The following is a 12,578-nucleotide window of genomic DNA, read 5'->3' on the forward strand; positions in this document are numbered from 1 at the left end:
TAGTATTAGGGGAGATATACCCCCTTTTTTCATTAATTGCATCCATAGCTCAATTTCTAGTGTGGCTTATGAATTAATATTTTTTTTAAACTAGAATTTACAGCTAACTGTACATAAGGAAGTTTCTCCTAGTTGTTCTCTGTTTGTAAACACTGCTGTTGGAAACTTGTTATAGTGCATATAGGCAAGCAGAGTTTGACTTATTCATTTACACAATAATAGTACTAAAAAGGGAGTGACAGACCTAGGTAGCCAACCTTGAAGCCCATAGCACTGTACTTGACTATTATTAGTACTTGAGCTAGTTAGCATGATGTTTACTTTTGTGGTGATTCCATGTGTTATTTAGCATGGGCAGGCCAAGTGGTAAAGCATATTTGTTTTTTACTTTCAAATTTTACAATCTGTACTTTCCTGTGGTATTATATAGTAACATGCCAGCAGAATGCGAATTTGGAGGGTATGTAAGATTAACAGGCACATCATGTGGTGGATGTATTTCAGGTAATGACTGTTGTGTAATTACAAGGCAAAATTATGACTACTTCAGATATGTACCTTCATGTTGAATACTGTTACATTGCTATCTATGACGTGAAGAATATTTCCACATATTTCTATAACTAGCTTCTGTCACTTACATTAAGTGAAAACAGTTCTGAGGTCTTGTCTCTCTGCATCTGATAGTTACTTTTGCCTGAAGATAGTCTGAAAAGACTAGTAAACTTGAGTGCCCTCTTCAGTTGTGGATTTGTATTATAGACTATGATCTGTCAAAATACCCAAGTAATCTAAGTGTTTAATAGTGAGAACATTTTAACTGTGGATGGTAGCAATGTGTAAAGTAGAAAAGAATAAAAAAAATAAAGTTACATTTTAATGGTGCCATACCAGTATTTCAAACTGTGTTCTCAAAAGGCTGGCACTGAACTGTAGTAGTCAGCGAGAGTCAAATATGTATGACAATCATAATTATCTAAGTTTTTATTATACAAGAATAAGAACAATGAGTTTAGATGGCCTAAAGTCATTTAGAGACAGGTCTCTAAATATCTGAGAAATGAAAGTAACCAGCTGTAAATATTGTTTCTGAATAGCATGGTACAGTTAGTTTTGAAGTGTTTAAAATTTTTATCTTTTCATCAACAAAGCTGCTTTATGCTTGAGGCATACCACACAAAATTTAACCTTTTATAAAATTGGTTAAAATTGCTCAACAGTCAGCAGAACTATGTCTGCATGTAGAGTCTTAGTCTTCTTGGAAACAATGTGGAAGTAGAATTGATACTAAATTTTGAGAAGACTCCTTTCTGGCTTGAGCAGTTAAAATGCCATGCTTGTTAGAGCATGAGTCAGTAGAAAATATACTTGCTTTAATGTTAAGAAAATATACTTTGTATCCTTGACTTGCATCTGTAGCTGTCTGTACAGTACAGTTTATTTGTTTATATGTATACCACTGATTAAACCCTCAGTGAGTTTGTTTATGACCAAAAGAAGTAGTTGGAGGGAGTGTTTGACACACTGGAGGGCAGATCTGCTGTTCAGAGGGACCATGTCGAGCTGGAGGCCACCAGGAGCCTTCTGAAGCTTGCAGATCCAAGTGCAAAGTCCTGCACCGGGGCAGGAAAAATCCCATACATTAGGGCAGGCTAGGGACTGATTGGGAAGCAGCTTTGTGTAACTGGGTAATTGTGAACAACAAGCTGAACATGTCTGTTGTGTGGTGTTGCAGAAATGAAGATTAACCAGGGAGCTGCTTTAGCCCTTGTGCCCCCCAGAACATAGCCAGATGGTGAGTAATTATTTCCCTTGGCTCAGCACTTGTAAAGCTGTGCAGGGAATGCTGTGTCCTCTTTGGCACCCCAGGACAAAAGAAATGTTGGCAAACAGAAGAGAGCCTAGCAGAGTGCTGCTAGGATGATTAGGGGCTGGAGCATATGCTGTGGTAGAAGAGAGTGGGGGAACCGCCTTGTTTAGCCTGAAGACGAGGAGGCTGAAGATGGATTTAATAGCGGCTTCCCACTACCTAAAAGGAAGGCTTGTAGAACAGATGGAGTCAGACTCCTCAAACATGCCTCCATTGGCAGTGGAGTTGGGCAATTACAAAGGAAAATGGTTACAAGTTGCAGCAGGAGGAAGTCTGATGGGATATTAGGGTGGAGGGAGTGAAAGTGGTTGAGTGGAAACCCATGGAGACAGTCAAAACTTGACTGGGCAAGGCCTTGAGCAAACTCAATTAACTTTGTGTAGGCAGCTCTTTTTGGGGGGGGCAGGAGCTTTTATTCCAAAGCTTGACCTCCAAAGGCACTTCCAATCTAATGGTTCTGATACATCAGTTGGAGAGTCTTTGGTGTCTTAGTTAATGCCATGGTTGGTTCTGCCCAAGAACTTTTAGCTGTGCATCATTTCTATGGTTCATATAGTTATTAGACAGTGGTGAACCCCTAAGAGTAGACAAAAGTTTTGCCTTTTTTTAAACTCAAGGACTGGACATGTTTTTATGCAAGCTGCAAATGGGTATAGCTTGCGTAGAGCTAGAGATACAATTCAATTCCAAGGATTTTTTTTTTAAATTTATACTACTAGATGGCTTTAAGAAGAAACCGTGAATAGTCCAGACAAAAAAAATTGTGCGTATGTGCTACCCTGAGGGCTACACCTGTTTCTTCACTTTTTTGACTTTCTAAAAAGATATTGGAAGGTAAAAGCCCTCAATTACCTTTTTTCCTTTTTAAATTTAAACAATCTTTCCCTCATTTTTGCATTAATTCTTCCTGTTGTTTAAACCTTCTCCACAGTCTTCTTGAAATATATCCAGTTCTGGAGTCAGTACTCTGATAACAGTTGCATCAGTGTCAAATACAGAAACAAAAGAATTCCTTATTATTAAGATATTCTATTGATAAGGTTTAAGATTAGGGTGAGGCTTTTTAGTTCTTTTGCCCACTGTTCTACAGTGGGAACTCCATTTTAACTGGCCATATGCTGTGACCACTGTGACATGGCAAGTTACTTGTAGATACAATTTCTTGTTCTATAATAATTGCCCATATTCTTTGTGTATGCTGATTTAAAGCTATGCTGCATTGAAATGCATATGTTGATTGCAAGCACTCGAGCAGTGCCCTTTACCCTCTCAGTGATCCATCCTGGTTACCATTTTTGTAGAGTCAGGTGGGTGGAAGAGAAGCATCTGACATCAAGATCCATGCAAAATTACAAGTTCTTTGAAGCGTGACAGCACTTGAGTTTCAGAGAACGGCTATAAGACACTAGCACAACAAAACCTAATGTTTCTGGTTGTCTGAAGAATATTGTCCTCGGGTCTCAGCCTGAGAAAGAGGTGCAGCCTTCAAAATTTCATCCTGGACAAACCTTTAGTTAACACTGCTTAGTAGTAAAAAGTTCAGCAGTTACTGTCTATTAACAACAAACTATGACTGGACTTAACAACAACTTGTTAATATAACAGTTATAAATTTGGATTAATTTCAATGATTGCTAAAATTTGTGTACTGAGATTATTGTTAGGGATGACATTAAGTCTTTGTAGTTATACCAACTCAAACTATATATGTAAATAGATATTTTCAAAGCTCTCCTTAAATTCTGTGCATCTCTACTACTGAAGGCTATTGTTTGTCTGGTGTTTGGGCATTCAGTGACTGCATTTCTAATAACTCAATATTTATAAATACAAGTGACTTAGCTGATAGATTTTTACTTTTTTTTTCAACTGTCTCTATCCTCCATTATTTCATTATTAACTTTCTGATCTTTGACATAAAATACAGAGAGAAAAGTTTTTATATTTCACTTTAGACAGAGGTATATAACAACCATCCTCTCGTGTTTAAGAAACATGATTAGTAAAGTCATCTGAAACTTTTATACTGTCACTAATCTCACTTCTGTTCAAATCTTATTGCCATTACTTTAAATATTGTTATTCAGATGTGAACATCTGCCTTCTGCAAGTACTGTTTTTTGCTAATACAGAAACTCTTTAACACATTGGTCAAGCACTTTCTTAAAAACAGATGGATTGTGGAAAACAAAAGTAATCAGATTTGACTGTTACGGGAGTTTAGATATCATGTAGACTGCATAAGCTTTTCACGAGGGAGGGAGATGAGTGTGTAAAGTGGTTTTGCTGACAGAGAACTCTTCCTTGTTTACTGGCTTGATGAAAACTCAGTTTTGTTTTGATTGTCAAACTTCCGGCCAGCACCTTCTGTCTGTAAGTCCTGTCTAGCCAAAGCACTAATTAGTTCTTATAGCTCATCATAGCATTAATAGCTTCCTTAATTCTGTTTTGCATAAATAGGAGGTACTGGCACACACAAATGGGAGAAGGATGAATCCTTTCACTTGTATTTTCAAAGGGATTGGGGGAGGAGGGGAAGCGTTGTCTGGTGTTGGGTTTTTTGTTTAAGCTTTGAGTCTTAAGGGTTCTGCAAAAGCAGTTATTTTTGGATTTTGTGTGTTGGAGCTTTTGGATTCTGGCATTCAGCCAATGCTCCTAATGCTAATAAAAGCTCTTGACAGGTCATATATATCAGTATGCAAACTGGATAGCCTTTTCCTGCTGCTTGCTTTAAAAATCTGTGTTAATTTTCTTGCACACAACTTAACTTCCTGTAGTAAAAATATTGGATCTGTGGAATGATGTTTGGAGGGCAGTAATACAAGGTTATGAGAATTAATTAGCTTAGATGTCTTCAAGACAGTGCTGTACTGTGGAGACGTGTCTTAACATGTCTGACCCCATTATGTCTAGCGAATTTACTAGAAAGTTTTTCATTCCCCGTGATATCAGGTGGTTTGACAGAACGTACTTGATTACAAAATGCAACAAGTTCATCATTCAGCTGTTGCAGACTTATTGCTGTTATATTTGGAAACTACGAAACTATTAGAAATTTAAACATCTTGATAGAACAATAGACTGTCTTGAGTATTGTCTGAGTGTTCAGAGAATAATCTGAGAAGTATAAATTGGCAAATTTACCTGCCTTAAATAAGATTACCTGCATGATTTGGGAGGTAAGGAAGATGGAATGAAGAATAGAAGTAAGTTAACTGTACATTACCACTGTTTAACTTTTTTTGTCCTTCAAAGATTACTGGTTTGCCATGTATGCCACAAGGGACAATGTACTTAAATTCCTACCATAAGTCTGTTATTTGTTCAGAATTTCTTGTTCTTCTGATCCATAAGATGTGTTGCTCATCTCTGTTGAATTTTGAGGACAGTAAGCTGTTTACTCAACTTCCCTAGTTACTGTAATATGAGCATTAAAAAAGTAAATGAAGTTAATCTTTGTTTTATTTTTGTTCAGGTAGGACGTCTCCAAATATGTAGATTCCTTGTTTAAGAGTCCGGTGAAGCTCGCTAGCTTCAGCAGATCTTGATTGTTTTGTTTTGTGTATCACTGTAACTAATAGTTTCATCAGCTGAGTTCATAGTCAGGTGGTAATTGAAGTATAAATCGATTGATGCCTGTCCACACAATCTGTAGCAAAAGCTGTAAGCCCTTCTCAACGCTGTCGCCAAGGATGAGGGAAATACGCTAAATCTTTTAATGCAGTTGTTCTTTGTGTCAGACATTGCAAAAGCAAACCTCTGACTCCATAGGCTGGGGTTCCCAAATGCAGGCTTGCTTGGGCACAGTCAGCTCCAGGGCCATCACTGTCCCTGCCACGGGCAGAGCCTCCTAGCGGGTGAGCTGTGGGGGGAGCACCCTGTGTCCAGGCAGCTCTTAGCATGACGGTGCTGACCACAGCTCAGGTAAGCGCTTATCAGGAAGTGCTTGCTGCTAATCAGAAAACAAGGGTGTGGAAGTGCTTTCTGAGATAAGTATCAGGAAATGCTCCTACCGAATAGCTGGCAGGAGCTTGTTTACTGTTTCTTGGAAATTCCTGCAATGTGTTGTAAACCCTGCAATATGTATTAACTATGTCCTTTAGCACACTGACGGGCATCTGTGCTGTACACCGGAGTGAAGCAAATCTTTTAATTTTCTGCAATTCCTTTAATTGTTACTAGCTGTTTTGGAAGTGGGAAGAACCTTTGTTGGGCAAATAGATTTCTGAATTTTACTTTGCATTGGGGGGGCTGAATTCTGCAACAGTTATACTGCCAGGCTTCTTGAGGCTTGGCTAAACATTGTGCTGAGGAGAGAAAGTTGGAGACTGTGTGTTCCTTCTGAAGAAACATCTGCTGTGTTTGGTGTCTTGAAGAGTTAGGGCCTGTAAGAAAATGCATCCCTTGCTCTTCCTTTTCTAAAGCTGCCTTCTCCAGTAAGGCTCGCGGCAGCTTTGTTCATCTTAGCTTTTCATGTTCCTTTCTGTCACTTTTGGTATTGGTTGTTTGCTTGATTTGAATAATTGATTTGCAGGTATAAAAACCTTTACTGCTCTAGACCTATGCTGTCCTTAATACATTTTAAGTGCAATAAACTGTTCAGTTCTTGTGTAATGTCTGAACAGGATGAAATGGTGTGCTGCCTTGGGCTACTTTACTAAACCCAGTTACTTGGATAACATTAACAAAAATGTGTTTCAAACATACATATTTTCTGGTTATATCATAAATTGTTGCCGATTATTTTAAGATTTACATATCCAAATGTAAACCCCTCAAGAGGTTTTTCTACTGCTTTAGTTTCTCTTTACACCTATTGATCATCTATAGTTAAGAACAACTAGATGTTTTTAACAAACTGTGAGACAGTGTGGACCAGTAGCAGCAGAGAGTGGGAGAAAGAATCACTGTTAATCGAGGTAGTGAAATCCATAATTTGTGGCCCAATATTTCCCTAACAGTGGGAGATACAATATGAATTCCAGTTGCTTTCTCTTTCAGTTCAATAAGCTGCTGCATCAGTTTTTTCATAGGAGAATGCAGATGCCTTACCTTTGGCTTCAGGCTAAGTAGGGAAGAGAAATGGGGGGAAAATAAATTCATACAGGTCATGCTTCTGTAAAAAAAGTTTTCATGTTGTTCCAATTGTCTCATTTACCTCTTTTATCAAAAAACTCCCTCATGTTATTAATATTAACAAAATCTGATTTTACCTTTACAGATAAATTTGAGCAGTTTTGGGCAATAAATCGAAAACTCATGGAGTATCCTCCAGAAGATAGTGGATTTCGATACATCCCATTTAGAATTTATCAGGTAGGAGACAATGAAATAAAACCACTTTTACCAGACTCTTCCACTGAGATGTCATCTATCATAATCTGTTTTCAGAATCATACATTCCCTTTTCTAACATTATGATAAAATTCTATGTTCATCTTTCCTGGACACTTGAGTTGTATGAATTAGCAAAGACAAAACAGACTGTATTTATGCTAATAGGTAATTGCCATTCATTGTGTTGTGTGTAATACTTGACAATGTGCTGAGGCTGGTATAGATGATGTTTGTTTGTTTGTTTGTTTTAAAAAAGTTAATTCTGTCATTAAAAATAACTGCTAACTATGAAGACTGCTTTGGATGCAAAATGCCCTCTGAAAGGTCAAACATTTCAGGAGCAACACTTTTCTTTCAGCCACTGTGTACGCTTCTTTTCTTGTTGGCATAAGGTGAAAGTAATGGCATAGGTCTTGCATCTAGTTCTTACCTTTGTCTTCTAATTGTATGTTTTACAATACAAAACTAGCTTTGAATATTTTTTTTCTGATTTAATATACCAGTGCTCTGTTTTTCTCAGCAGTTTATTTGGAAACATACTTGGAATCCTACAATTTTTCTATGTCCTCTTAGTTTTTATAGCATTAAGGCCATGATGAAGTTTGGAATTAAGTATGGTTAAAAACTTATACAGAATTCATGTAGCCTCTCAGTAAATTAAACCGTTCTGCTCTGTTTCGTCTTTGAAATACTTTCATCTGTTCGTATTTAAGTTTTGCACCAGTAACTATCAAAAAAGTCCTTTATTCATAGTACTGAATAGTCTGATACTATTTTATATCAGGTTTTAATGACTATACAAACCTATACAATCTTGCAATGGGACTGAAGTAACTTTTAATGTTAAATATGAGACATTTACCATCATAGTGAAACCTTAGATTGAGAACGGAAGTCAGTTATTTTGTCAAAGATCATAGCAGATGGCAAGGTTTGTACGAGTATCAAAAAGTTTGTATCAGGAAAAGTAGTTCACTCACAGCATTTTGTTTGTTTGGTAAAAGCTGTTTGTTTATTCACTAATAAGTGGTGGTTTTTGAAGTCTTTTAATAGAAATCATGTAAATGGGCTTGGGAAGTGAAGGTTTTGCTGTCTGAATAAGGTATAGACCTTTAAGCCACGAGGGAAGTTTTCCATAATACCACATGATTTCATGCTAGTCAAGCTTTTAAAACAGAAAGAACAACAATAAAAAACCAACCAAACAAAAAAAAAACCCAAAGAAAAAATCTAATTCAGTAATGTCTATCCCTTTAACCAGTAGTACTTATCTTTATAAGTACACTATCTTTTCAATTGGAAACCCTTACTTGCTGTAGTTTAAACACAAAATAACTAACTAAGATTAGAAGACCAAACACAAATACAGGTGATGCTGAGACAGCCTTTAAGAAGGTTGGTGTATATTATTTTCAGTAATGCTGCTCTTAATATTTCTAAATATTTTCAGTATTGTTCCCCTTTTTTAAAAAAGTGGATGCAGGTGTTTCTAGCTTTTTTGTTTAGTTTGTTGGTTTGTGCACTGATTACTGCTCATCATAAAAGTCTATGTTTTTAAAGGAATCTTCAGAAAGTGTTAAAAAGGGTGAGATTATGATTTGATTCCGAGAAAGGAGTTAATTCCCATAGTTTTAACATAATCTTACAGTACTTAGTGACAGACTTGCATGTGCCGAAGTAACTGATTCAAAAGTATTCTTATGATGTATTTAACCCCCACCCTGATTGCGTTTAATTTCCATTAGTGCTGGGAGAAGTCAGCTTTACATTCTAGTTGGTTGCTTGCGTATCCCTACATAAATACCTGAAAGCAAATTTAGCCTGGGTTTGTGTTACAGTGGATGTTTATTCCCTATGTGTTTTCACATAGTGTTTTTGTAGATACTTAAGGATATACAGGTGGATGGGAGGAAATTACTAAGCATTGCCTTCAGTGGGGAGAGTTTCTCCTGTTAGTCTCCCTACCTTCCATTGCCCCAAAATTATTAAAAGGACATTCTGTGATGGGAGCTGCCTAGATTGTGTTTGGGCAGTATAAGGTGGATGAATTTCTTTTCCTTCAAAGAAACATACTAGATTATGATGTCAATGCAGAAGAATCCAATTTAGCAACAATTAAATGTGACTGGGAAATGTTGCTGCAGAAAAAAGTGCATTCAATACGGTAATCTGACATGCTTTTCACTGAAGGCCTGATATTTTCAAAACTCGAACGCTCTTTCAATTGTAAAGCTTGTCTATTAAAATACATTTCTAAAGAATAATATGAATCATATCTCGTGTGGTATCCAAATCTGATGGTGTGTGTGGGAGAAAGAGATGGTAAAAATATGAACGTTGTACTTGGGTAAGTCAGAACTAAACTAACCACAGGTAATTTTAAAAGCCCTTGTCCACCACCACCTCTTTTAAGTGTAGCAGCTAAGATTGGACCAGAATCCTGGCATCTACTGTAAAAGATTAAGAAAAAGACTGAGTATTGCTAAGGATAAACTCATTTGCCATTTTAAGTGTTAGCTAGGAGATCTTGGAGATTTTATTACTAGCTGTCATAGTCTCCACTGTGTCATATGGAACTTGCACCAGATGAACCTTTGACATAGGTGAAAACTCTCTCTACTAGAGATGGTTTAAAAAAGTAATTATATTTTGGTGACACTTACTTACACACATAAAAAAAAAAAAGCCCCACTTCATCACTTCAGAGCTATAAGCTGCTGTGTCTTCAGTTGGTAGTTGCATGAAAACTTTTTGCCTTTTCGTTTCATAGTACTGTTAAATAGAGTGCCTTTTTCATTTGTTCTTTAATAGCAAGAGAGAAAATAATAGTAATGTTTTGAGTTTATTATGCATTTAAGAGTCCTGCTTTTCTTGTACAGTACTAGAGCCTGTTTGGCTTGAGGACTTTTTCCCCATGTTTATAAGACTAGTTGGTTTTGCACTTTCTAATTGAACAAACTATATGCCTGACAGACGGCAGGAAGCTTTCATCAGTCCTGGGCTGCAGGCACTGTGATGGGGCATATTACTCAGGCACCAGAGAGGAGTCTCTATGTGCTGATAGAGACTACCCGCTGTCTGACACTGCAGGTGGGAGCACTCAGAGTCTGCGTTGTTGTGCACTTTAGTTTCTACTCATCCCTGAGTTTTGGTATCTTGCTCCCTCCCTGCGTAATGCTCACCCACTTGCTCTTGCTTGTTTCTCTCCCTGTCAGTCTCCCTCCCTTTCCCTGCAGTCTGCTCAATGAGTATATAGGAATTAAATTTGTCGTAAATAGCATTTAATTCTTGAGAATAAAATTACAGAAGTGTGTGAAAGAAAATGCATTAAAACTATCCGCACCAAGTTCTTCTGAGCCTTTCTGGAGTCTCACGTGGCTAAAGGCAGGGTGGCTGTTGTGTGTTTGCCAGCCCAAGAGGGCATACAGGGATTGTTTATTTGCTTGTTCCTTTGTTTGGGTACTGGGACATGCCATGGTACTGCAATGAGCATTTCCTTTGCCTCCATTTTCTAAGGGGTTTGATTAGGTTATTAATTTTATTGGCTAATTACGTAGTAGGCCTTAGCTTTGAAAGATTTTTCCTATCGTAAGTCCCTTAAGATGTTGTGATTAAATCGTACAGTCACAAATGGTTATTTTATCTGCCTTAGTAATGTGAATGAAATTCTTCATACTTAATAATACGTTAGTTAAATCTTTGCTCTTTATGTAAAAGTCATAGTACTGAGATGTCTAAATAGATTTAAATGTCTACCATGACCTGTCCTCTAAAAATAGCAAGGTGGGAGGAGGAAATGAAATATTCTAAGATGATATTAATATCTGGCTCAATATATGAATCAGAAGCCCAGCACAGCCCCTTCCCTAGCAATGGAAGGCTGGTTTACACCCATTTACACATTAACTGGCAGAGCACAGATAATCAATTGCAAAACCCATTACAAGTATGCAAATCAGCATCACAGTTTGGCCTGTGTTATGACAACCACTCAAAAACTGATCAAAACAGATTGTTTTGAAAGATGCTGGGTCTGCCTGTAAAGTAATAATGAATCCATCCTTTTGCACTAGTAGGTTTTTAACATCTTTTTTTCTTTTGGGCGAGAAGCTTCATTGCCTTTCAGGGCTGAATTTACCTGACTTCAACTGCAGTTTCTAGATTTTTGTTTTGCCTTACACCACTTTAAAGTCATCTGACTTTCTAATCTCCAAGTTCACTTACGGAGTGATTTCCGCAGCTTCAGTTTTCTTTGGTAAGCTGAATCAATTGAGCTCTTTAAGCCTCTTGTCAGGAGACTTGCCTACCAGTGCTGAAGGTGGGTTTTTTAGTCATCTTTTCAAACACTAGCTGATATTTTGATAGTCCTCAAGGTTAGTATTAAAGTTAGGGAGAAGTAGAGGCCAAAAATAAAGTTTATTTTTATAGGGTTTTATATCAAAAATACTTCAAGCACTGGTGGGATAGAAGCAAAGTTAGCTGCTACCTGAAACTGCAAATATGAATGTTTTTATGACAGAAGTTGAAATTGCAATGACTTGTCAAGCAGGAGAACTAGAAAATATAAGTGCTGTCGACCTGAAGAGGGCAACACAACACAGCAAGTTTCAGCATCTTGTTGGCTAGTGCAAAATGCTCTTGAATAAACTCGTGTAATAATACCTTTTAATTTTTTCTTATTTATTAAACATGACATTTTTATAAAGGTCCTGTTGAAAATAGACCAATTTATTCTTTAAAAAAACCTTAATTTTACAAAGAGGAAGTGTGACTGAATAGGAGAATAATGCGAAATGATGGCTGATTTGTGTAACAGTGGTGTTCAGCTGAATTTCTGTGCTGAAAAGAGAAAAATTGATTAATCATCAATTGAGTACACAGAATGACTTATTCTAATAGTTGATGGTTCAGCACTGAAGAAACAATAGCACACTTTCACCAGTTCTAAATTACTTCAAAATCAAGCTGTATGAATGGGAAAGTTTAAAAGCTTTGTTAGGCAAATATTTTTCCCAGTGCCTTACTATTGGGGGAAAAAACAAAACAAAACCCCTTCTAGCTAGTATTGCATATGGGTAGCATGATCCATAAGTTGCTATGAGTATTTGTTTTCTGAACTTGATTGCTTAGTTCTGTGATGAAAGTAATAGCAATTTGACAAGTTGTCACCTTGAGTTGAAGGTCACTGTCACCACCGTTGTGGTTCCATAATTTCGTGAGCTTTTCTGGTCCATCTAAGTGCAAAGTGAAATGAGCTAGCTCAAACCAATGCTGCTAAAGATGACTTTTTATGCATGTTTTGTATTAACGAATGTCCACGCAGTTCTTAAAACAAACAAACAAAAAAACCCCAAACAACTGAGGAACCCAT

At 37.1% G+C, this 12,578-nt stretch overlaps 1 protein-coding gene across 9 annotated transcripts in view; it reads left to right on the forward strand.

Moving 5' to 3' along the window:
- The window catches only part of ATG5 (autophagy related 5), an 82,341-nt gene that overhangs the window by 27,681 nt on the left and 42,082 nt on the right, over positions 1 to 12,578 (forward strand). For all 9 annotated transcript variants that reach the window (XR_008465209.1, XM_054193889.1, XM_054193893.1 and 6 more), the window contains one exon: positions 7,092 to 7,186. Coding sequence is in view for 8 of the 9 variants with exons in the window: in XM_054193889.1 (XP_054049864.1) it covers positions 7,092 to 7,186 (95 nt within the window). In the remaining variant the exon portion in view is untranslated. The remainder of the gene's footprint in view (positions 1 to 7,091; positions 7,187 to 12,578) is intronic.

The sequence above is a fragment of the Rissa tridactyla genome, chromosome 3 (genome assembly GCF_028500815.1).
Source record: "Rissa tridactyla isolate bRisTri1 chromosome 3, bRisTri1.patW.cur.20221130, whole genome shotgun sequence".
NCBI lineage: Eukaryota > Metazoa > Chordata > Aves > Charadriiformes > Laridae > Rissa > Rissa tridactyla.